The sequence below is a fragment of the Xenopus tropicalis genome, chromosome 3 (assembly GCF_000004195.4).
Source record: "Xenopus tropicalis strain Nigerian chromosome 3, UCB_Xtro_10.0, whole genome shotgun sequence".
NCBI lineage: Eukaryota > Metazoa > Chordata > Amphibia > Anura > Pipidae > Xenopus > Xenopus tropicalis.
The window spans coordinates 75,935,477-75,962,785 of record NC_030679.2 but is presented as its reverse complement, the minus strand read 5'-3'; the positions used below and the strand labels follow the sequence as shown (position 1 = coordinate 75,962,785).

At 37.6% G+C, this 27,309-nt stretch overlaps 1 protein-coding gene across 5 annotated transcripts in view; it reads right to left on the bottom strand.

Annotated features, from left to right (window-relative positions):
- lamb4 (laminin subunit beta 4) overlaps positions 1–27,309 on the bottom strand; it is a 72,923-nt gene that overhangs the window by 25,428 nt on the left and 20,186 nt on the right. For all 5 annotated transcript variants that reach the window (XM_031899010.1, XM_031899011.1, XM_031899007.1 and 2 more), the window contains exons 9-24: positions 26,474–26,594; positions 25,665–25,853; positions 23,136–23,315; positions 21,872–21,981; positions 21,198–21,277; positions 18,680–18,830; positions 17,455–17,586; positions 17,172–17,357; positions 11,881–12,002; positions 8,216–8,330; positions 7,528–7,705; positions 7,174–7,317; positions 6,776–7,007; positions 4,068–4,225; positions 3,096–3,320; positions 282–508 (exon numbers count right to left, since the gene is read on the bottom strand). In XM_031899010.1, coding sequence (XP_031754870.1) covers positions 282–508; positions 3,096–3,320; positions 4,068–4,225; positions 6,776–7,007; positions 7,174–7,317; positions 7,528–7,705; positions 8,216–8,330; positions 11,881–12,002; positions 17,172–17,357; positions 17,455–17,586; positions 18,680–18,830; positions 21,198–21,277; positions 21,872–21,981; positions 23,136–23,315; positions 25,665–25,853; positions 26,474–26,594 — 2,550 coding nt within the window. The remainder of the gene's footprint in view (positions 1–281; positions 509–3,095; positions 3,321–4,067; positions 4,226–6,775; positions 7,008–7,173; positions 7,318–7,527; positions 7,706–8,215; positions 8,331–11,880; positions 12,003–17,171; positions 17,358–17,454; positions 17,587–18,679; positions 18,831–21,197; positions 21,278–21,871; positions 21,982–23,135; positions 23,316–25,664; positions 25,854–26,473; positions 26,595–27,309) is intronic.

Below are 27,309 nucleotides of genomic sequence, written 5' to 3'. Positions count from 1 at the left end.
AAGATTGGTAGACCTTCAAAGGTGCACAGAAAATCGTGGAAAACTTTTATACAATTTTATATGTGCATGTATGGCCAGATTTAGAGACCTACTAGGTAGTGATTTCATGTGATACACTGGTAAAAAAAAAATTCTTTTAAATTACAATAATGCATAAAACCATATTAAAGTACTTTAAAGTTGGCCTTTGGCAAGGTACCGACCTTGCACTTATATTATGGGTATTTTTATAATATGTACGTTATGCATCAAGCAACTGATATATGAAATAAGTACCTTACCTGATTGCACTGGATTCCAAATGAGTTGTTTAAGTAACAATCACAAGGTTGACATCCATTTCCATTGGACATCCCCCAGTATCCAGATGCACACTTGTCACAGTTTGTTCCAATCACATTAGGCAAGCATGGGCATTGGCCTGTAGTCTTATTACATACACATTCACCAATCTCCTCATACACTGAACAGTTCTCTACATTGGTCCCCACAGGATTACATATACATTCTTACAAAGAAAGAAAGAAAAAAACATGTTAAATTAGTCTTGTTTTTTGCCTTTTTCTTCCCCAAATCAAATAGTTATGCTATTGACAAAAACTAGACTGATATGTTATAAAAAGCATTCCTGTTGTTAAAGGTGGCCATACACAGATTGACCTTAATGTTTCCAAAGGATATATTTATATAAATATGTATATTTATTCTCATATACATATGTGCATAAATATACCTTGTTAAAAGAGTTATTTAATAAAAGAGAGAAAATATACATTTATTAACAAAATCTATAGACACACAGCTATAGTACAGGTATGGGATCCCTTATCCGGAAACCCGGTATCCAGAAAGCTCAGAATTACGGAAAGCCCTTCTCATGTAGACCATTTATTCAAATAATTCAGAATTTTAAAACTGATTTCCATTTTCTCTGTAATAATAAAACAGTGCCTTGTAATTGATCCCAACTAAGATATAAATAATCCTTATTGGATGCAAAACAATCCTATTGGGTTTAATTGATGTTTTATTGATTTTTTAGTAGACTTAAGGTAGGAGATCCAAATTACAGAAAGACCTCTTATCCAGAATACCCTTGGTCCCGAGCATTCTGGATAATGGGTCCTATACCTATAATAACAAAAATGAAAAATACAAAACAACACTAAATCTAAATAAAATACAGTATATACAGATATTTGCAAAGATAATAACACATGTCGTTATGCGACATCTTAATTCAATGCCTTCTTTAACTGAACCTTTTTTCTCACGAGCCACACACAGATGGTGGGAAGCTACATAAGCATGAAATTTTTTTGGGGGAAGACAAATAAGGACTGCAATTGGCTATTTAGTATCCTCATGTGGACTGCTAGCCCGCAGGAGGCTCTGATTGTAGTAAAATGGTATCTCTATGCTTCCAGAACTTGCTTCCAAACCAGAAATGTAAAAATGGGCACCTACTTTGTGGCCACTGGGACCAATATCAAAAGGGGCGGTAAGCAACATGTTGTGGATCACTGCTTAAACTAATCCTTCCAGTGGATCTGGCATCTGTGTCCTCACTGCAGAAACATCTACCTAACTAAAACTTAATTCATGCTATTAACCAGGGGTGGGCCAAGTCAATCGGGCACCCTAGGCAACCCAGCCAGTTACCTCCCCCCCCATGGGGTGGAGATTGCAATGACAAGTATCAACAGCTGGGGGCAAGAGAGCCAGGAATATGGGTAGGCAGAAGTGGCACCTGCCTAGCACCCCCCACTATTGTGCCCTAGGCAGGTGCCTCTTCTGCCTAACTCTAGTTTTAGCCCTGCTATTAAATTAGAGACTGAACTTAGGTTCGCGTGTCAAGTTTTGATTGGTCAGTGACCATAAAGTTAATCTTAGAGAGTTGGGCATGGATTCCTGAGGCAGCCCATTCAAGAATCATGAAATGGAAGGTGAGAAATGCAAATTGGAGACAGAAGGGTTTGCATTTACAACTACCTTAGGTCATAGGGGAGGGGACTTAGCTAAATAGGATGCGTTTTAAACTTGCATCTGTTATATCCTGATGTTATCTAATATGAAAATTGCACAACATCCATAAATACACAAATCATCATGTATATTTAAAAGACACACATATTACATATAATAAAAATATGGCACAAGAAAGTCTCCCTGAGGTAACATTAAAGGTATCAAATGATTTGCCCACAGGCTGAAAAAAAATGCACATCCATGCATACACATGGATAGCCACTTGGCATTTTATTGTTTGTGTGGGCTGATGAAATGAACAACCGGATCTAAATGGAAATGAAGATGAACTGTGGCTCACTTCCAGCCACTCTCCTCTGATTTCAAAAGGACAATTTTATATGTTTATATCTTATGAAGTTATCTTTAATAGGTTAAAGGTTAGGGTTCTGCCAAACTGTACAGTTTTATCACCACTACAGCTCTTGCTGATCAAAACATCTGGCACTCAGCACATAGTGTATACAAACTCTGAGTTGCAGTAAACTATTTGCTGTATATACAGTATATTTCTGAAACATAGGCTATTTTGCCATCATAATACCCATCTCTGGCTAAAGCTGCTTTTGGTTGGTGATTAGGGATGCACCAAATCCAGGATTCAGTTCAGGATTTTGCCAAGATTCGGCTTTTTTTGGCAGGATTCAGATTTGGCTGAATCCACGCTCCTGGCCAAACTGATTCCGTATCCTAAAAATCTTGTGACTTTTTGTCACGTAAACATAGAAGTTGAAAATGTAACCCTTCCGTATCCTAATTAGTATATGAAAATGAAGATGTAACCCTTCTGTAATCTAATTAGCATATGCTAATTAGGATTTGGATTCGGTTTAGTGTTCGGCCATGCTTTATGCTCAAGCAATATCCATCTCCCAGTATTACTGAGCACCATAGACAATGATCTCCCATTCAAGTGACTTTGAAGCAGTTATCAGAGGGACAGGCATTTAAATAATAATGTCTATGTGTCACAGCCCTAAGATGTGTGTTTGAGAATGTTTAAAATTTCTATGTATAAATCAAAGCAATTTAGATGTAACAAACAGATAAATATGTTTTCTACTTACTTCTACAGTTCTGAAGCAGAGGAGAACCAAAGTAGCCAGGTAAACATGACTCACAGTTCGCTCCATAAGTGTTGTATAAACATTCCAAACATTCTCCAGTGACTTTATCACAGGACTCAGGATTAGTTACATCAATATTGTTGTTACATTGACAGGGTAAGCAGCGCCCGCCAAATTCTTCCATATTACCATAAAATCCAGGGGGACATGCTTCACAGTTATTTCCTGGAAAATAAAATGGCATTGTTGCGAAGATCTAAAAAGATCTAAAAAAGGGAAATACAAAAATAAACCCCCCAAAACAGACATTTGAGTCATCAGAAACTTGTCTCCTAAAAATAAATTCATAATTGTATTGTTTTATCCTTATTTCAACTCTATTTAAACAAAAGTGAGTGTGTGTGGCTTGCCGTTCTTTCTGGGTGAATATTTAAAGGATAAATTAGGAACATGCTAAAATTCGTAAATAGTAAAGCCTCTTAGAGTTTACAAGCAAATGAATTATTCCATAACATGGCAAAGTAAATTGTGCCTACAGATGTCTAAATATTTGGCTTCTCCAAATAATCAACCATAGAATATCTGTTTTGCAAATACAGCAACCTTTCCACAGTAACATCTAAACCTTTACTATAAATACAGAGGCCATAAGTATATTACCATAAACATATTGCTACTGCTTTCTCCATTTAGTTTAATGAGATGTGTTGTGGGGTCCCCCTGAACCCATGGTTGGTTGGGTACATTCAAATATTGTTGCTTTGTACCCACTAATTATGGATGTTCGTATTGAGGTCAGTGTAATGAGTGTCAGCTGAGCAATGGGATAAAAGATTTTTTTGGTCATCTCTATAGATGAAAAATTATAAAAGGCTAGATGTATTTTTGTATTAGACAGTTATAACATCTGGATTAGACTATTACATGGCAATGCAAGACTGTTAATGTGAGTTTGAAAACCATATTACGAACCTGTGTAACCACTCAAGCAACTACACACCATTTCCGCACTATCAGGGTCTTGGTGGCAGGAATGTGCAAAATACCGGTTACTATTAGGAGAATCTGGACACATACATGGACGACAAGACTGTCCCAGAACAGGATTTCCATAGTAATTATTCTGGCATCTGCATGATTGAATTTTAAGAAAAAATGAGTGTGTGTATATATCACATATACTGTACATGCACACAAACATAATATTACCAAAAGTATGACACTTGTTTACATTTAAAGGAAAATAAAAGCTACAAAATTAAAGGAATCTTTATGCCATCCTGAAATGCTATACTCATTTCCCTAAAAAAATGTTAAGATACAGCAGTGCCATCACATTTAACTTCTCTTTATCATATCATTGCTGCCATGTTTTGCTGGATTCAGCCTTGGGGATAGAGTGATCCCTGAGCTTGGTGAAGTGCGCTGGGAATGAGGAAAGGAATGAGAGAGTGCTTACATCACTCTTCATTAAATGAACAGTAACATCAAAAAATAAAACTGTTTTAAAGTAATTATAATATAATATACTGTTGCGCTACACCTGTAGAAGCTGTGTGTTTGCTACAGAAAGAGTACTATCGTTTTTATAAACAAGCTGCGGTGTAGCCACTGAGGCTGCCATTCATGCTGGAAAAAGGGAGAAAAGGCGCAGGTTTTATAGCATATTACAGATAAGCTCTGTAGAACACAGTGGTGTTTATCTGTTATTTGCCATGTAACACAATCCTTTTCTCCTTCATATAGCTGCCCCCATGGCTAAACAGCAGCTTTTTTTATATAAACTATAGTAGTCTTTCTGAGGCAAAAACACCAGGTGTACTAGAGCAGGGCAACAGTGTATTATAATTAAATTACTTTTATACAAATTCATTATTTGGTGTTACTTTACAACAAAACTAACTTTTGTCCCTAACAAAAACAAAATTAAGGTGCGCTGCCCTACAAGACAAAGGAAATAATCTTAGAAGAATCTTAGAAGAACTATATCCCCGGGCTATAAAAGCCCCCTTAACTAGCGCTGCCTTGACCCCCCTCACCTCTCCCTTGTTGCATAGTTACTAACTTTATAAACTGTCCCTATCGCTAACCCCAAAGTAAAAAAGAGCAGAGTAGCGCAGCTGCATACTTGGCCAACATTTTCCCTGCAAGTGAACAGACTTCAGGTCTCACAGCCGACATGGACCCTGCTTGCGCATGCGCAGATTAAGCAGATTGCCTGTACCACCAACTGCACACCAACTCCTTCTGGCAAGCACAATAACTGTTTTTGCGTGTATACTTTCACCTTTTTTAGTTGACCATTTGTCCCTCCCCTTAATTCTTCATTATTGGGAGGATTGATTTTTGAGATTGGGTTTTGTCGTGATTGTCAACCCCTTCAGGTACTGTCACACGTGGTGGAGACAGAGCATCCTTCTGTCAGTGTTTATACTGGGTATATTGTAAGGCTCAAAAGAGTGCAAGGTTGCATTTTTTGGTCAAAGTTAATCCTATTTAAGTACTGACAAATGTATTCAGTGTCTTTTATTGGTTACTGAACAGGATGGGGACCTTAGCAGCACAATCATAAGGCTAACAATCTACCTGGCAGCAGAGGTATGTGTTAAGGTGCATTTGTGGGTGAGGGTGGAAGGTTGCAATTTCAATGACCTGGCATAAATAAAATGCAAGGAAGTTGTCTTGGCTACTTATACTACTATGGTTTGGTAGTGAGTTGGAATATTATAGTATGATCTTTCTTGAAATATTTGCAGAAGGGGTCATAAACCAGGCAGGTAACAAGTCAGTCAAGGATGGTAAGATTTTGGAGCACAGCAATAGTTAAATAACTGCTCTATGCCTCAGCAATGCCCTTCCATCATGACCACATGGCACTTATATATATATATATACATATATGTATTTATTGTATTTATTTATTATATCACTCGTCCTCCCTGTGTGTAATTTTGTATTCTCTAAGACTGTACAGCGCTGCGTACCCTTGTGGCGCTTTATAAATAAAGTTATACATACATACAAGTGATGGGAAGAGTGTGCTTAGGGGGGTGGTGAACATTTTGTTTTGGCATGGCAACCATAGAAAACCATAGAAAGCTTTACATTTAGTGCTATCGTTTAGGTTAAAAATGGGTTTTAAGTAGTTTTTAATTCAGCACTAGGGTAATAAAAGTGAATATTGCAACATTTTGTTTCTCACTTCTGGATCTGCATTTTTTAGCTTTTGGATAAACCAGTTTTTGCCAGTAATGAATCTGCTTCATTTATTCTATGCTTTCAGGCACAAATACAAACTTAAGGCTAATGCCAGACGAGGCGTAGGGCGGATATTTTCAGCAAGCGGAAAAGCGCTTGCTGAAAATACTGCCCTATGCCTTCTACATGTGAATGCACCCAAAAAAATGCGATACGCTCGGGTGCAGGCACATGTAGCCGAAATACCCATAAACACGAGAGAGGATGCAAAGTCTCACAATTTTAGGCATATTTCGGCTACATGTGCCTTCACCTGAGCGTATTCCATTAATTCGGGTGCAGGCACATGTAGGAGGTTTAGGGTGGTATTTTCAGCAAGCGCTTTTCTGCTTGCCGAAAATATCCGCCCTACGTCTCGTCTGCCATCAGCCTTAATTCTTTAGTGCCATTTCTAAGTTAACATCCATTCATACCAGTAATACCTTTCACAGTTTGTTCCATTTGTAAATCCTTTGCAATCTAGACAGGCTCCAGTAACTAGATCGCAAATCTCTGAATTGCCATTACATTGGCAGGGCTGGCAATTTGGAAATCCATAATATCCAGGTAGGCAGCTGTCACATTGGCGGCCATGTATCTCACCTCGACAAACACACTGACCAGTCACTTGATCGCATAAAGGGCTTACTGAACCTTTAGTATCACAATTGCACTCTAGAAAATAAGCAAACACAAATGCATTTAATTATTTTGATATACAGTAGTTGATATGACTGTTTCCCTTGAAACTTGAATAATCAAGAAAATAGAGGATGCCTTGACATCTCCATCTCCTGAGTTAGGGACCAAAATGCTGTTTAGCTGGACTAGAAGATCATACCTTTGCAACCATCTGAATCAAAGCCAAAGCTGCCCACAGCACACCTGTCACAACACCGGCCAGCAACATTAGGCTTGCAGTTACAGTGACCTCCAAATTTGCTACAGATAGGGCTTAAAGAACCATCAATATTACAGCTACATTCTAAAAAAAAAAAAAGACAGCAACATTTTTAGGAAAATGCTCAGTTTGTTTAAATTTATGGCACCTGTATATTTAGGCTAAAAAGTTTTAATGCAAGCATTCATTGTTATTCAGTACACATTTTATTTTATCTCTCAAAGATCATATTAGGTGTACATATGGATAATGTTGTTATTATTTAGTAGGAAGATGAAAGAAAGAGACACTTACTGACAGCCCCATTATGTATGCGTGCAGACATGCTTACAATGAGCCTCTCACACACGTTAGGAAGTATTTCTGTTCCTATTTCAGATGCCATTTCAATGCAGTTGTACTTGTCGTACTCATCCAGTTCTGCTTGGTTACACAGCTTTTTTATCGAGTTAATTTGGGGTATCAGTCCAAGCTTTGAAGGCAAAGATAAAAGTTATTATTTTGTATCAATAATATAGCTAATATCTGCTACTTTGTGTCTTATAGTGGAAAAACCCTCCTCCTGGAGACAACCTATTTTTGTAGGCAATATTTTTTATAAAGTAGAACATAAAAATTAAACATGTAAGGCCCGAATTCCAGAAAGCTTCAAAATACAGGAAGGCCATCTCCCCTAAAGGGTTAACTTAAAGCAAATAATTTTCTTTTATGATTTCCCTTTTATCCAAAACAAAAAAAAAAGAGAACCTTGTACTTGATGGCAGCTATGCTATCAAAAACACATTAGTGGTAAAACAATCCTATTAAGCGTTTAAAGATTTTTAGTAGACTTAGCTACGGTGATCCAAATAACAGAAATACAGAAACTTTAGGCCCCAAGTATTCCAGATAATAGATCTCATAGTTATTTACAAAGTATGGTTAAAAAAATCAACTCCAATATAACTCCAATATAAATATTTATTGAAACAATTTGTCTTACCGAATCAATTAATATATAGCTATTTGAGTCAGAATTTGATTCCTGAGTTAAATAAACATCTACTGAATATTCAGTCTCTGGAGTCAGACATACTGAGGTGTTCAGCAAGGCTAATCTGTAATTAAAATTAAAGTTACAATAATTAAAGTGAAACATTACAAACTAATGTTATTGTGAGACATATTCATGATATAATATACCAGTGCCTATCTCTCCAAATAATGTTTTGCACTAAATAATTTCCAAAAGACATGCCTCTTAGGCTAATGCCACACAGGGAAATTAGTCATCCGCGGTTAAACCTAATCTCCCCGAAATGCACCAGCAGTAAAGTGAATCGGTGGAAAGGCATAAGCGTTGCTTGGTTTTTCAGAACTAGTGCAAGGTTTCCTCCTGTAGGCAACTTCACGCAACCACGGAAAAGGAAGTAACACGTATGCCTTTCCACCGGCAAAATACAACCCAGGAAACATATTTAATGGAAGCCTTATGGCAAACATAACAGTTCTTCATTGAAACATTTTTGTAACCATGCCTATCTTTATTGCTCATGACTCCAGATTGTAGCTCAGAAAGGTACATTTGTTCTTTTTCCTAAAATTCTTGTCCATTCATGACAATATAGGTGGCACAGAGGGGTATTGGTCACTAAAATTTAAGTGTGGTATTACCATAATAGTATAAATGAACAAACACCTCTCCAACCGCTCCACCTCTGCCATGCCACTCTCTGCACTGGCTTCCCCTACCATCCAGGATAAAATTCAATTACTTAGAGAAGCTTACCCTAATCTAGTTTAACATAACCTCAGTGTGCTGCTAAAAGCAATATCATGCCCATTCCCACATCTTGGGGCAGATTTATTAAGACACGAATTTGAATCCTGAATGGGAAAAATTCTGATTGGATACGATAATTTCTGAAGATCGCAAATATCACGAATATGCTTACGAAAAAATCGTATTAGTCATGATAATATCGTATTGGCGATCCGAAAGTCACAAAATTTTCGTATCCGAACAATCGTAAAATTCAGGAAAACCTTTCCGAATTTGATCCTTCTGTGCACGATTTTGGAAGCCTCCCATAGGAATCAATGGCACTCTGTAGCTCCAACCTGGCCCAAGGAAAGTCACAATAACGAAGCTTGAATGAATCCGAAACTTTCGTACTCGTTGGGACAATATGATTTTGTTGCGGTTTTTTTTACGCACATTATGAAAAAGTTGCGTTAAAATGCGAAAAAGTCGCAGAAAACACGAACGGTCCAATCTAACAAACGATCGGACCGTTCGTGGATTGATAAATCTCCACCCTTGTGTCTCAGCCCTTTCTCCTTGTAGATTGTAAGCTCTTTTGGGCAGGGCTCTCTTCACCTCTTGTATCGGTTATTGATTGCTTTATATGTTACTCTGTATGTCCAATGCATGAAACCCACTTATTGTACAGCGCTGCGGAATATGTTGGTGCTTTATAAATAAATGTTAATAATAATAATAATAATAATAATAATAAAAAACTATAGTTTAGGTAAATCAGTAATCAGTGTTTTTTGCTATCCAGTACTGGATCTTTGTATATGTAGGCAGGATACATTTAAAGCTTTATACTACCCTTATGCTTTAAGATTTATAGGCAAGATGCAAAAAAAAAAAAAGAATTCTAATGAATTTTGAATTAAATGGTCATGCAAATTCCAGATTTAAAAAAACAAATTTCTTTAAATGCAATTATGTTTCTGTTACTATAGAACTTGTATATCTTGTAACTGTATATATGTATCTTTATATACAGCATGGATACCGTAAAGACGGCACACTAACTAATGGATCACTCAATACAGAATACATTCTCCTGTGATTCATTAAGTGTGATTTCTCTTGAAGCTCCACTTCAGGGATATACTTTGGCGGGGCCATTTTAATAAATGGGTTTAATAAATGGGCAAAAGGGTTTTTTTCAGGACCCACCAGCCCACCAGGACAGGGGGTCCACCTTTGGACATTTAATCTCGTATAACTATTGAAAGAAGCATCTCCCACATATGGCATCCCTATGCTCATTTTAATCATCTGAAAGAGCTCTACAGCATGGACATTTTCATGTCTTTATGTTTTTGTTTTTTTGTTTTTTTAAATAAGAAACATTCTAAAGATAATTTAGTAAAAATGCTGTATAACTGAAATATTTATAATATAAGTGATAAATATAAGTGACCATATCTCAGGAACTCATAAGTCTACACACAGTTTTGAGTCAAAGGGGGTTATATTGATACATTGATACATATTAACACATAGATAACAATGTGTTACCGCTAACACACTGCCTTGGCAAAGGAGCACAAACCAATATATTTCACCTGTCATGCCAAATCTAATTCCAAATTTTGCATGAACTCTCAGACTGCAGAGAAAGGGACAGTTAGGCATTATGGGGTCGTTTCAGTAAATTTAATATTTAGAAAGTTCATTTCCATAAGGTGAAGCTCATATAAATTTTTATTTCAATGGTTCTTATTTAAACACCGATCATTTCTTCATTGCTTGCCTTGTTATATTGAAGATTACCTGCTTACGGGTAGTTCTATCACAATTTTAGGGGAAAAATTGGGGGCCCACCAATGAGATATTTGCCCTGAGACCAATGGCACATTGTAGCAGCCCTGTATTTTGGGATAACATAACACTTGAAAAAAACAATAAGAAGGCCACATTTATAGTTATACAGGAAAATAGAATTTCCACTGGGTGCAAATTTCAGTCGTATCAGCCACAGGCATAGTGACCTCAGAGTAACTGAACTAATGTGGAACTTGAAATCAGAGATGGACAGAAAGGTGTGGGAATATACTGTATTCTGTTTGTTAAAATATTTGAAACCTTTAAGCATTCTAGGGACCTTTTTCTGAAAGAGCCAAACTGTAGGGCATGGACACATGGACAAGGCCTAACAGCATAAAATGGCAATTTAACAAATAGCAACCTTACATATTCCAGCTAAATATTCACTGTACATGTGGTGCCAAAGTGCTGGAATCAGGGCTAATAACAATTATAAATCACATCCTACTTACTTTAAAGGAAAACTATACCCCCAGACAATGTAGATCTCTATAAAAAATATATTGCATTAACAAGCTTATATGTAAAACCCTGTTTCATCTTAGTAAACCAGTTTCATAAAAATATACTTTTTTAGTAGTATGTGCTATTGGGTACTCCTAAATAGAAAATTCCAATTTTCAGAATTAAGGGCCACTCCCTAGGCCACATCAGCCAATTAATGGACAGAACTCTGTCTTTTGTTTCCACACTACTTCCTGTTACAGTTAGAGTTGCATTATTTCTAGTCATGTGATCTCTGAGGGAGCACATAGCCCATCACTGCTGGTTAAAGGAAAAGTATGTTAAAGGGCAATATTTACTGATATATATTCCAGTTTGGCAAAATTCTTTAATAGGTCACTGAAAATAATATAAATTATCTGTTGGTTAAGTATTCATTTTGGGGAATTCCCAGAGGGACTGGGCATTCTGCCTGTCAATTCAAGGAGCAGAGGAAGCCATTGACAAAGCAACTGAGAGAATGAGTGTTTGAGAAACTGAGAGGAACGCTAAATCAATAATGGAAATATTAAGTGTGCTCTGTTGTCTGGCCATACCTAGATGTGGCACTCAGAAGTAATGAATCTCTGCCGTCAAGAGGCTTGCTATTTCTGCAGTGTTCGCTTGCTTCTCCTTTTGGCGAGTTTACCACAATTCTGGCAGTCCAGTCTTCCAGAATCTGATGAGTGGAGAAACAATATTTAAAGAAAAACACTGAGGAATATTAGCCTAGAACATAATATTTGTAATTGAATAGAGAACTGACTGAAGGATAGATTACAAAGAGTAGTGGTAAATGGAACATTTTCTAATTGGACCAGTGTGGTTAGTGGAGTACCGCAGGGGTCAGTCCTTGGTCCTTTGCTTTTTAACTTGTTTATTAATGACCTGGAGGTGGGCATAGAGAGTACTGTTTCTATTTTTGCTGATGACACTAAATTGTGCAAAACTATAAGTTCCATGCAGGATGCTGCCGCTTTGCAGAGCGATTTGACAAAATTGGGAAACTGGGCAGCAAACTGGAAAATGAGGTTCAGTGCTTACAAGTGCAAAGTTATGCATTTTGGTAGAAATAATATAAACGCTAAATGGTAGCATGTTGGGGGTATGCTTAATTTAGAAGGATCTGGGGAATTTTGTAGATAACAAGCAGTGATGGGCAAAATTTTTCGCCAGGCATGGATTTGTGGGGAATTTCTGTGTTTCGCTGCCGACATTTTTTTTCATTGTAATTCTGTGGTTTCTAAAGCAAATAAAGTGCTGTCTTGTATAAAAAAAAAAGTGCTTTGACTCAAGGGATGAAAACATAATTTTGCCCCTTTATAGGTCCCTAGTAAGGCTTCACCTTGAGTATGCAGTGCAGTTTTGGGCTCCAGTCCTTAAGAAAGATATTAATGAGCTGGAGAGAGTGCAGAGACGTGCAACTAAACTGGTAAAGGGGATGGAACAAGGAGTGGTTCACCTTTAAGTTAACATTTAGAATGTTATAAAATGGCCAGTTCTAAGCAACTTTTCTACTGGTCTTCATTATTTATAGTTTATAGTTTTTTAATTATTTGCATTCTTCTTCTAATTCTTAGAAGCTTTTAATTGGGGGTTACTGACCTGAGACAAAAATGATTGCTCTGTGAGGCTACAGTTAAATTGTTATTGTTACTTTATATAACATATTTTTCTATTCAGGTCCTCTCCTATAAATATATATATATATATCACAGGTTGCTAAGGTAATTTGGACCTAGCAACCAGATACCTGCTGAAACTCCAACCTGGAGAGCTTCTGAACAAAAATTGAAGTAATAAAAAACTACAAATAATAAAAAATGAAGACCAATTAGAAATTGTCTCAGAATATTACTCAATATTACTCATGGCTGTCAAGGTTGGGGTTGTTTTCTCTGGGGAAAAGGTGCTTGCGAGGGGACATGATTACTCTGTACAAGTACATTAAAGGGGATTATAGGAAGATAGGGGGTGTTCTTTTTTCCCATAAAAATGTCCAGCAACCAGAGGTCACCCCTTTAGATTAGAGGAATGGAGCTTCCATTTGAAGCTGCGTAGGTGGTTTTTCACAGTTTTTCCTAGTGATGTTGTAATGGCAGATTCTGGGCTTGTATGATTTCTTGAACAATCAGAATATCCAAGGCTATTGTGATACTAAAATCTACAATTAGTATTGATGTTGATATATATAGTTTATGTATATGAGTGTATATATATAGGTCAGTATAGTTTTGTGTGTGCTAAGTTTATTTGGAAGAGTTAAACTTGGACTATTGCATACCTCATAGAATCAGGTAGGGAGGGTAGAGCTGTAGTGCCTGCATCTTGTTTCCGCTTACACAGCTTTTTAGACCACTTGACTTACATACATAGTAACATAGTAACATAGTAAGTTGGGTTGAAAAAAAGACATACGTCCATCACATTCAACCATAATACCTATATATAACCTGCCTAACTTCTAGTTGATCCAGAGGAAGGCAAAAAAACCCCATCTGAAGTCTCTCTAATTTGCCGGAGAGGGGAAAAATTCCTTCCTGACTCCAAGATGGCAATCGGACCAGTCCCTGGATCAACTTGTACTAAGAACCTCCCTTCTTCTAAACGGAGTGGGTGCCCTCGTGTCCATTGGAAGGACCTACTGGTAAATAAAGCATTAGAGAGGTTATTATTTGATCCCCTTATATATTTATACATAGTTATCATGTCACCTCTTAAGCGCCTCTTCTCTAGTGTAAACAGACCCAACTTGGCCGGTCTTTCTTCATAACTGAGACTTTCCATACCCTTTACCAGCTTAGTTGCCCTTCTCTGGACCCTCTCTAAATCTAGGCCAGAACTGAACAGCATATCCTAGATGGGGCCTTACCAGCGCTCTGTAAAGGGGAATCTATACCCCTTTTAATACAGCTCAAAACCTTGTTTGCCCTTGCAGCTGCTGCCTGGCATTGCTTGCTACAGCCAAGTTTATTATCTACAAGAACTCCAAGGTCCTTCTCCATTATGGATTTGCCTTGTGCAGTCCCATTAAGGGTATAAGTGGCTTGCAATGCTTTGGCAAAATCCAAATAGATTATATCTGCTGCATCCCCACTGTCCAGCTTCTTACTTACCTCATCATAAAAAGCAATTAAATTGGTCTGACATGACCTGTCCTTCATAAAGCCATGCTGATTACTGCTCATAATGGTATTCTCCAGTACATAATTTTGTATGTGATCCCTTAACAAGCATTCAAATAACTTGCCCACCACGGATGTCAGACTTACAGGCCTATAATTGCCAGGCTGAGATCTTACTCCCTTTTTAAATCTAGGAATGACATTCGCCTTCTTCCAATCCCTAGGTACCATACCTGATGAAAGCGAGTCTGAGAATATCAGAAACAAAGGCCACTGCAATTCTGCCCCTAGCTCTCTCAGTACCCGAGGGTGTATTCCATCTGGCCCAGGTGCCTTGTTTACATTTATCTTGTGTAACCCTTTAAGCACCATATCCTGTGCCAACCACTGTGTAGTTGGAGCTGAGGCAACAGTGCAGCTATTGGGTGGGACTTGGCCCACTGGCTCCTCTACTGTATACACAGAAGAAAAGAACTGGTTAAGCACATCTGCCTCTTCTGTATCTGCTGTAACCATATTGTTACTATAACTCAATGGGGCCACACCCTCAACCTGCATCTTTTTACTATTAATATACTTAAAAAACTTTTTGGGGTTAGTCTTGGCCTCTGCCGCAATGCGCTCCTCATTTTCTATCTTTGCGTTCCGGATTGCTGTTTTACAACACTTGTTATAGTGTTTATAATCATTAAACACAGCTACTGTCCCCTCTGACTTATATTTCTTAAAAGCTTTCCTTTTTTTCCCTATTAACTTCTTTACCTCAGAGTTAAGCCACATAGGGTGATTCTTAACACTTCTACTTTTTCTTATTAATGGAATAAATTGAGAACAGTAATTATTTATTATCATTTTAAATGACAACCATTTCTGCTCTGTGTTTTTATCAGAAAACATAATGCCCCAATCTATGCCCTGAAGCGCTGCCCTTAAGGAGCTAAAATTTGCTTTTCTAAAATTCAGTGTCTTTGTTGCCCCCGTGTAAATTAGTTTCCTGCACCAAACATCAAATGAAATAACATTATGATCACTATTACCCAGGGGTTCAACCACTTGCACATTTGCTATACGTTCTGGGTCATTAGAGATCACTAGATCCAATATAGCATGGTTCCTGGTTGGCTCCTCAACAACTTGTGACATAAAGTTGTCATGCAGCAAGTTTATAAACTTGTTCCCATTTACTGTCCTGGCAGTACTATGGCTCCAGTCAATATCAGGATAATTAAAATCCCCCATTATTATCACTTGCCCCAAACTAGCAGCCTTTTCTATTTGCAACAGGAGCTGGGCCTCCTCCTCTTTGCTTACATTAGGGGGTCTATAGCATACCCCTACAATTAATTTGGTAGATTCTTTACTATCTGTGAGAAGCTCAACCCATAAGGATTCAGCTCCCTCTGTTACCCCCATCACTTCCTCTTTAATATTTGCTTTTAATTCCCACTTAATGACACACTCCTCCTCCTTTTCTATTGCCCCTGTCCCTCCGAAACAATGTATAACCCCCAATATTAACAGCCCAATCATGCAACTCGTTCAACCAAGTTTCAGCAATGCCAATCATATCATATTTCCGCTCCAACGTCAGTTCCTCCAGCTCTCCCATTTTACCAGTCAGACTCCTTGCATTGGTAAACATACAGTTCATTTAATACTGGTACCAGCATGAGAATGACATGTAAACAACTTATGGGCCTCCCTGCCATTATCAGTATCCCAAAGCAAGTCTCCTCCCCCATTTTCCCTTACTATGCCCACTACCTCATCTATCCTGTCTACCACAGAATTACCTGCTGTACCCTCCCCCCCACTCCTAGTTTAAAATCTCCTCCAACCCTCTAGCCATCCTTTCCCCCAAAGCAGCTGCCCCATCATCATTGAGGTGCAGCCCATCCCTGGCAAAGAGCCTGTAGCCAACTGAGAAATCAGACCAGTTCTCCAGAAACTCCAAAGCCCTCCTCCCTGCACCAATCTCTCAGCCACACATTAACCTCCCTAAGCTCCCGCTGCCCGTGGCACAGGTAATATCTCTGAGAAAATTACCTTGGAAGTCCTCACCCTCAACTTCTCGCCTAGCTTTTTAAAATCGTTCTTGAGAACTTCCCCCCCCTCCTCTAACTTTGTCATTGGTACCTATGTGTACCAAGACCACCAGGTCTTCCCCAGCCCCTCCCAACAATTTCTCCACTCGTTCCACCACATGCCGAACCCTAGCACCAGGCAAGCAACACACAGTTCGGCATGTAGGGTCTTTGCGACAAATTACCCTATCCACCTTTCTAATAATTGAATCCCCTACAACTATAGCCTGCCTTCCCTTCCTAGCACTATTCCCCCGACCTGTATTAGAGGTGCCGGCTCCCAGGGTGCTCTGAGAGTCAGCCTGCTCCATACATGCTAGCTCAGAGCTGTCTTCCCCAGCATCGTCACCTAAAGCGTGTTATCTATTATATTCAGTTATTATACTGGCTTGTCTGGGGTTTATATGCTCCCTATCTATTTTCCATAGTAATTATGCTGGCATGTCTGGGGTATGTTTTGGAAAAATGTATGCGGTATTTAAGAGTGTTTTCACAAAGTCCAACCCAGCTGTTTGCCTATGGAAAAACTTTAATTGTCTTTCAGAAATTGAGGATATTTGTAATGTTCATGATAAACCAAGTATGTAAATGTATAAGAAGTAGTTCAGTAAAGGAGGCAATTGGGGGTAATAGATTTACCTCAGGTTCATAGCGTATCGCAATTACAAATTCCATTGGGTAGGGAATGTTGTTCACAGTAAACCTCAATCCAGCCCCATTAAGGACACGTGCAAAACCAGGGCCTGTCCAAGTTATATCACTTCTGGGAGTAGGCTGTCGAAGCACCACCTCTGCAAAGCCATTAGTAGAAAAGGGAAAAATCTCCTACAAGATAAAATTTCATATTGTTTTTTAATGGTTGTTCATGCAGCAGGTTGCAAATGTTAGTGAGTAACATTAACACATAGTGAGCACACATTACCTTTATGTATGTCCTCTCAGTTAAACTTTGCTTAGTCATGTTTGTTAGTATTATTCTGCCATTCTCAAACCTGAAGTCAATTCCTTGTTTTTCAAAATAATCTTTGCATTTTGGTATTGGAGTTGAACTAACCTAAGAACAAAAGTCAACAGAAATAATAGCGTTATTAATATAAATGAATCAAAATTCAGTGTTTCAGTGTTATATGATATATAGTATATGCAATATGTGATCTATATGGAAGCTTAAGTAAAATGTCTGATGGGAAAATAGTATTTTTTTTTTTAATCAAAGATATCTCATTTTTGTAGTATGGCAACAGAATTGACAAAGTAAACCGGAAGTGGGGGGGCAGGATAGGATATCTGTTAAAAGGAAATATAATGTTACACTTTACTGCTGAGCTGCAAGTTGGAGTGATATCACCCCCCTCCCTTTCCCCCAGTAGCTGATCAGCTGAACAATGGGAAGGTAGGTAGCAACTCCCAGTAGATATCAGAATAACACTCAATAGTAAAAATCCAAGTCTGGCTTGGGACTCCTCCAGTTACATGGGAGTAGGAGAAAAAATAGCATGTTTGAAAGCAGTTCTGTGTGTAGCGCTGGCTCCTTCTGAAAGCTCAGGCTCAGACACAATGCACTGAGATGGATGCCTACACACCAATATCACAAATGAAAAAATATATATTTGTTGGTTCAAGAATGAAATTTGTAGAGTGAATTATTTGCAATCAAAAATTATAATTTAGAAATAAAAAGAACACCATAAAATCATGACAGAATCCTTTTAAAGAACATAACATTTTTTCAGTACACCTCATTTCTCCCCGACTGACCTTTTGATTAAGCTTTCAAGGATATCTTTGATAGCAAATATACATTATCACAAAATCTCACAGTAATTGTCAGAATGAGCCCAACAAGTAGTTCTCCTCTGATCATGGGCTTCATTTCTTTGTGTGTGCAATGTCTGGCGCAAACAAGTGCAAATAAAAATTCCATTAGATAATTCAGTAATATTTTTTGTTGTACCATTTTACTTGTAACCAGTGTTCAGTGATACAAGAGATACTTTTACTTTACCCCTGACATTCATAGCACACTGGCACTTTGTTTTTACACTAAGCCCTTGTTCACGTCTACTATTGTGTTAGTAAAATTATTTTAAAACCTTATGATTGTAGTATCCATGTAACACATTAGCAAGAAGAGTTACACAACTTACTATGTTTTCAGGTTTGGCGAGAAGCAGTGCATTTTCTGCTTCATAGAAGTAGTAATCAAGTGGTATAATATAGTAACCTGGTTTAGGCTGATTACAATGGCGGCCATTCATGTTAGGGCGACAGTCACATTGACCATTACTCTGGGAGCATCTGAAATAAAGTGAATTTTAAAAAACATGTGATTAACAGATGAGTGAACTAACATATAGAGATTTATAGACTAACTTGTATCTCACTTATTTGAAACAAGAACACATCATTCAAAAAGTCTGCCTTTGTGTTATAAACAAAAAGGTTGAACCACTTTTACCTCTGTTTCTATAAATATGTCCTTAACTGGGCCCTATTCATTACAAAGGAACCACCCATAAGGGCAAGCAAAGTGACAAAATGTAATAATCAGTAAAGGTGCCAGAAAAAAAGAGGAGGTTGGAGTATAGTAGCATGTTGAAATCAATGACTTCTACAGTACAGACAAAACAAAGAACTTAGAATCATAGAAGAGCTGTTAGCGTGAAGACACACTGAGCTACTTTGTAGCAGCTACTTGTCATGGCTTCTAAATGTCAGAAAATACCCTGCCATAGACAATATTGAGAATTGCTTCTGCTAAAACACATGTAGAGACAATTATCAGGAAATGATCAGCATTGTCTATTTTTGTAGCAGTGACAAGTAGCTGCTACTACCCTTACCACCAGAATGCATGATCCAGCTATAATAGCCTTACTTAGAGAAAAACTAGATCTAGATCACGTGACAACAATATAAAATGAAGAGACAAAGGCAAATTAGGAAGCTGGTAACTGGCAGGATAGACTGAGATCAATCAAGAAACAGGCCAGTGACTGATATAAGGAGTCACAATATAAGACAAAAGGATAATGCAATATAGAAAAGTTTGGAACACAGCACTCTGCTGCAACCCAATATACAATGACCTATAACAAAATGACTAACGGTGAAGACACATGGAACTACTTAGTAGCAGCTACTTGTCCCAGCTACATAAAGCCAGAAAATACCCTGCCATAGACAGTAAGAATTGCTTCTGATAAAAATCACATGTAGAGACAATTATCTTAGCTCTGTGTGCCTTCACCTCAGTTGCTTAAAGGGGTAGTTCACCTTCAAGCATTTTTCACTTTCTTTGTTATCTAATGGTTCACAAGAAATAATGATGTTTTTCAGTTGCTTTTTTACTGTTTACTTACATTAAAGTAAAATTTTTCACCTTCTCATGTCTCCCTAAGGGCTCTGGCACACGGGGAGATTAGTCGCCCGTGACAAATCTCCCTGTTCGCGGGCGACTAATCTCCCCGAAATGCCATCCCACCGGCGAAAATATAAATCGCCGGTGGGATGGCATACGCAGCGGCGCGATTTCCCTGAAATTGCGGAAGTTTCCTTAAGAGGAAAGATTTTCAGGGAGATTAGTCGCCAGCAAACAGGGAGATTTGTCGTGGGTGACTAATCTCCCCATGTGCCAGAGCCCTAAAGCAGCTCTGTGAGGGCAGTGTCACTAACTCTGTAAACAGTTTTGATACATTAGTTGATGCATTTCTTAACTTTAACCCTACTGACAATAATCCCTGAATTTCATTTAAGTTGTGTAAGGGCTAAAGGGCAGCTTTTTTTGTATTGTCTTATAAATGACAAAAAAACACAAAAACCTCTAAAACCACAAAGCAAAAAAAAAAAAAATCTTCCAGTTATAAAAGAGACATCTGCCATTGACATCTACATGATCTTGACAGGTTTTAGATGGCGGTTTAGTTGCATAATAGATCCCAAAATCATTGAACAAAGTGTTGCAGTATTACAATGTCATGATTAGAAGAATCTGGCTCAAAAAAGAAATCAAAATGCCTGAATCTAGGGACAGATGCTTTCTATAATAATTTGGGTTTTGTTTGTCCTAGGCCAAAAATGTTTGGCATCCACAGTACTCATGATTCCTGTAACGTATGGCTATGTTTTCCATGAGAAGCTTGACCTGATCAAAATTCCTGCTGTGGCATAATGTTAGCCTTTAGTGTTAGGGTACTATCTCTTTAATTTTTGCGAAATAAGTATAAAAGCATGTAAAAATATCCAGATATTTGAATCAATAATGGCTTCCAGAAAATATTATGGAGATTTAAACCATGGCAAACATATTATATATGGAAAGTCACATGTGAAGTCAGAAGACAGATCATTTCTACTGAACACAACAGTAGGCAATATACGTTAATAGTTAATAGGTTAATTGTTAACAATATGGTTTATAGAGGCAACAAGAGCAAGTAATTAGGGCCTAAAACAACTCTGCCTAGTTATAGCACAAATGTATATCCTTTGGCTAATTAAAAAAAAAATCAGTTTTTTTTTAATTTGCAATATTTCATTTGAAGATTTGATGTTGATGAAGGATTAATTTTTTTGCAGAGCTAAATCAAGTTTTGAGTATATATTCCTATAAATGACATTTATCACTCAAACTTTTAAAAAAATTAAAAGAAAGGTAGTCCTTACAAATCACTGCGTGCTCCACCAATATCACAGTTACATGGTGTACAGGAATGTAGGCTATTTCCAAGCCCCCAGTAACCAGGCTAAAAAACAAGGGATTAAATAGTACAGATTATTTTACATGACATACATTTAAATAAATGTGCATTGTACATACAGATAAAGTTGAATATGGCTAACCCTTTCAGAGCAATGACCCATTTCTGCAAAGTTGTCCATAGCAATCTCCATCTTTTAAATGTTTGTTTTTAGTGACAGGTGGTTTTCATGCAATCCTGTCCTTACATACATTGGGTGGGTGCAGGACTAATAAAAATCATTAGATTGTCTCTGTGAGCCTAGATATGGTAAAGGCCTTTTGTACACATGAACAGCAAGGCATACTCTGCCAAATTAATTTTGAAAAATTTAAATATTTGAAAAATTTACATAGAGAACAATAAAAAACATGAGAATGAAAGCAATAGAGCACCAGACTAATGCAGTCAGCCAGTGGAAAGCAAGAGCCCTGGATTTGTGGTGAGGCAACAAAGGCCCGGGCCTAGGGTGGCACAAACTAGCATGTCACCCCGCCCGCAACCACACCCCGCCCCCACTGCTCCGTATTGGAGTTTAAATGTGCTTGCGGCCGCGCGGGGGGAGAAGGAAGATTTACAGAAGTGAATAATAATACTTACAATACATTCTTCACAGTATCGACCTGTTGCAAATTGTTGACATTGACATTCACCGGTAACTGTATCACAGACTGAGAACTTTAGGCTTCCGAATGGATTGCAGTTGCAGTCTGAAACATTTCATAGATTAGATTTTGCCAAATTACTAGAATATAAATCTATCTATCTTTGTACTGCAGGTATATATTCAAAAGCTTGGCACTCAGCAGGATTTTTTATATGATGTGATATATTTTTACCACGCACCTGGGTATTTAATTAAAGTGGTGTGCCACCCTTCTGGTAATATATATATATATATGTAAAACAAATGGTTGTAACGCACTCCCAATATAAGGGAGAATGGCCCAGGTGCTTCCAAGTGAAATGAATATCAACATGAAAAAATGGAGCACTTGTGGGACTTACGAATGAGTGAAAAAGATTTTATTAGTTTGTCAAAGTTTCGATCCTGGTAAGAAGACTTTTGTCAAGACATCCCAAACACACACTAAATTGGCATCCAACCCTCTCGTATATCTTCAGCACCCATAGGAAAAAGCATCAGCACTCATAGGATTTTTATAAAAGCAAAAAATTTAAATCATTCAAATTATGCTAGTGTACTGATCAAAATGTGAGTTTACATAATGTGAGTAATACATAAAAACACCCAAATTCTATTCATTCCTAGAGTTTGCTATTTGACAAATACATTCCTAAAAATCCCATAGGAATAAAAAAATGTTAATTAAGATCTAAATTTAGATTTTGATAAATCTTCCCTAATACTATCCTAAAACTCTGGCTAGTTAATGGGTATAAGAGAGCTCTTAATGAAATTCATAATGCTGAATTGAATATAAAGAAAAAGCAAGTACAGGTATAGGACCCATTATCCAGAATTCTCGTGACCAAGGGTATTCCAGATAAGGGGTCTTTTCATAATTTGGATCTCCTACCTTAAGTCTACTAAAAAATCAATAAAACATTAATTAAACCCAATAGGATTGTTTTGCATCCAATAAGGATTATTTATATCTTAGTTTGGATCAATTACAAGGCACTGTTTTATTACCACAGAGAATAAGGAAATCAGTTTTAAAATTCTAAATAATTTGATTAAAATGGAGTCTATGGGAGATGGGCTTTCCGTAATTCTGAGCTTAACAGGTTTACGAATAAGGGATCCCATACCTGTATTATAAAATAATTTAGTCTCCATATTTAATAGTGAGATAAAATTCTGAGTTTTTTTGAGAAAAAACACGATAGCATTACTCACACTGACAGCCCAATGGATCATTGGCACTCAGCCCAAAGTAACCAGATTTACACTGGTCACAGCGGATGCCCTCCACATTTTCCTTGCACAAGCATGCACCAGCCAGGGTTCCAGTTCTGTGATTTGTTTGACTTTGACATAATCCATTACCCTGGCTTCCATTTTCATCACAATCACAGGCTATATGGGACAAACACAACTAATTATTTAATTAGCAAATGAAAACATCACAAACATGCTTACTAAATTATTAGGGCCACCATATGTAGTTTACCTTGATGTGCTTTGGTGGCTTACCAATGTTATGATTATAACTTTGCAACTAAAACCCCCTATGTGCACTTGCACATATACTATATTACTAATGAAATAGGGCACTGCATTGATCAATTTCTCTTGTATGCTTATATCTGAAAGATGTATCATTTTGTACCAACCATGGTTCCCATAAACTCTCAGTGATGCATTCTGCTGACATATTTTAATTTTTTACAGTTTTATCATGTAAAATATGGACATTGTTTATTCTAAATCTTTTATGAACTACTTTCTTTGGTCCACCCCAATAGCCCACAACAGCATCAGCATTCTTGTTCTTTTCAAACCGTTTCCCCCTTTTGCTGCAATGAACTATGGGATGTGAACTGATTTGCAGCATTGCCACTAGATTGGTGGGGGCAATATAAGCAGCAGTCATCGCTTTACTAACTAGCAGGGCTAGGGTTATTCTTGCTCAAGATGTGCAGCTTAAAAGGTGACAATAAGTGCTCCTCAGTTTAGCATATAATGACTTGTGAGAATTGGTGTTGACTGTTCCCTCCTCATACTTTTGTGATTTTTTTGTTTCTAATGTTTATTCATATCTTTGCTATTGGGCTATGTGATTGTCTAATGTAAGCATATATACCTGACTTGTTCATTTTGTCTTTTTAATTCTGTAATAATTAATTGTTGAGATGATTGAGAAGTACAGTTCAGGCATGCCTAAATAAATAGATTCAACACATGACAATTAGATGCCCATTTATCAACATTCTCGTGATTTTAGAGGTTTTTGAAGGCACGAATAAACTCATTTTCTCTAAAACTACGAACACCAAGAAAATGTGGAAAAACATAAAAATAACAGCATCAAAATACCCCAAAACCCACTACTAGTTGCAAGAAGGACACCTGCCAATTGTTTTTCTACACGAAACTGACAGCTTTTAGATGATGTTGTTTTACTTTTGGATTTGTTGCAGTTTTGACACATAAAAAATATTACCTTTAGTAAATGCCCCCCTTTAGCACAATACTAGGCATTTATTTATGTCTCATTTATAATTTAAAGGGATTCTGTCATAAGTGTTATGGTGTAGTTTTTATTATTAAATTACACTGTGTACAATAAAAATAACTTATTCTCCTATGTAATATTATAACCAGAAAAATTTAATTTTTGTGTAGATAGCCTCCTCAGTGCATTGTGCCTGATTCTGAGCTTTCACAATGAGCCAGCGCTACACATTAGAACTGCTTTCAGATAAGCTATTGTTTCTCCTACTCAGTGTAAATGGAGTCATGGCTTGGATTTTAATATTGAGTGCTGTTATCACATCAACCATTAGGTGGAGCATGTATTTAGCAATACAGGTGTCAGGGAGCTGTTATCTAGCAGGTAGGGAAGGGTATTCCATTGTTCTGCTGATCGCCTGCTGGGGGAAGGGGGCGGGGTGATATCACTCCAACTTGCAGCACAGCAGTAAAGTGTGACTGAAGTTTATCAAAGCCTATGATTAAGTGTCGTATGGACATGAAGCGCGTCTGGCTTTTTGAGATGAGTATATAATAAAGCTTTTTTTTAACTATTGAAATGGCCTGTTTTTAGATTACCAGAGTGCCCTTCCCCCGTCCATTTATGTTTTGATGTTTAGCAGTTTATCCATTCCCTGGAGCTGGGGGTTTGAGCACCTGGATCATTTGGTTCACTTTGGTCAGATTTTTACAGGCCACAGGTACATGGCTGTGGGCACCTGACAAACTAAGGGCAAAGACACAAGGAGCTACTCAGTAGCAGTTATTTGTCACGGCTTCTAAACGCCAGAAAATAACCTGCCATAGACAATACTGAGAACTGCCTGTGCTAAAACAAATATTGAGACAATTATCGTTAAATGATCAGCATAGTCTATTTCTGTAGCCTTGACAATTGGCTGCTACAAGTAGCTCTGTGTGTCTTCACCCTAAGACATATCTAGTCTAGTCACAGTTCAAAATTAAATAAATTTTTTTTAAAAAAAACTGTTTGCTCTTTTGAAAAATGGATATCAATGCAAGGTTCTGCTGGAGGAGTGCTATGAACTTGCGCTTTGTAAAAACCTTTGTAAATTCCTTCAAACAAACATAAATGCAGTGCTATCAAATAAAGTGTTATCTGGCTTTTTAATTGTGCATTGTTTTGTAACAGCAATTTGATGTAAACAGAACAAAGGGTTCCAACATTATACATGTAATTTTCCCATGCTTACTGAAAAGAAAATGACTTACGGATGCAAGCATATGGGTCGGCTACATCATGGACAGGATTCCGGTAAAAGTATGGTTTACACAGTTCACATTGATTTCCCATGGTATTGTCTTGGCAGTCTTCACAAACTCCACCACTGGCTCTGTTATTTGCTAGATATACAGCCATGTCAAAATGACATTTTTCTGAATGCCCATTGCAGTTACACTCTGTAAAAATAAGTTGTATTTTAAGAGACATCTTACCTTTTAAAATACTTAGAGCAGTGCAATATATGAAACAATAATCAGCTGGTCACAGCTAGATAGGCTGATTTACCAAAGTAGTAGCTAAATGGCTCCTGTACAGTTGCATATAACAACCAACCAGTAATTAGTTTGCATCAGGCTAATGCTGGCCACAGAAAGCCAGTGCTGATCGTTTGGCAAGGTAACCAAATAAGCGGAACTGAAACTGATTTGGCCATCCACTTGATGAGCAAAATCAGCTTTTTCTGTGTGTTGATCCTAGAGCTGATGATAAAATCAACCAGTGGGGCCAACGAAGACTCGCTGGATGCAGACTCCATCAGCATTCAAATGTACTCCTTGTCTGATGGTGTTTTCAAAGCTTTCTGATGCCTATTAACACCAGATCGGTTGGTCAGGAAATGGCATAACTTGACAGGAAACTATAAGATTAAAAGCTACCCTGTAATTATGATTTATGTGTCTAAAACTTATATATCTTTTTTATATAGATGTATGCAAATAAAAGAAAGACCAAGATAAATATAAGATATGGTATGGCTAAAGAAACAGCTTAAAACACAGCTGTGTAAAATACTTACTCCGGCAGGCGTTATCGTTAAAGGCAACAGCTGGAGCCCATGGAGTATCATTATAAAATTCTTTACATTTTTCACAGTTTACGCCATCTGTGTTATGCTGACAGACACATCTCCCATGAACCTATAAAAAAATGTGTTCTTCAGTACAAAAATAAATTATTGTCTAGTAAAATAAGTAACACAAAATAAAGATAATTGGGCCAGATTCAAGTCAATGAGAAAATCTTATTATCAACTATCAACAAATGGGCAAGTTCCAATTATAGAAGAAAAAAAATTCTCCTAGAGAAGTTCCCACCTTTTTCCATATACTTTAAAATAGTTTTCATGCAATAAAGGGTAAGATACGTTTTTTCTCATTTAATTAATTCTGGCTCTATGACATAATCTGGAACAGAATTAGAAAATAAGCTTTCCTCATCAAATTGAATCTGGCCCATATCTTTCGGCTTATACAGTGTCAAGCTGACAATATCAGGCAAATATTGCTTGCCAGCTCAGCCAGTGTTTACTGTATAAAAGTGACATTTGTTGGCCTGTGTAACCTGAGTGAGACTTGGTCAGATATTGGTTGTGCTGGCTGACAGATCCACAGGCTGACAATTTGCTCTGTGTGCCCTTGCCCTAAAGCAGTGTTTTTCAACCTTTTTTGGGCCAAGGCACACTTGTTTCATGAAAAAAATCACGAGGCACACCACCATTAGAAAATGTTAAAAAATTTAACTCTGTGCCCAGCAGCAGTGCCCCCCTAGTACATTGGTGCCAAGAGCAGTGCCCCCCTAGTACATTGGTGCCCAGCAGCAGTGCCCCCCTAGTACATTGGTGCCAAGAGCAGT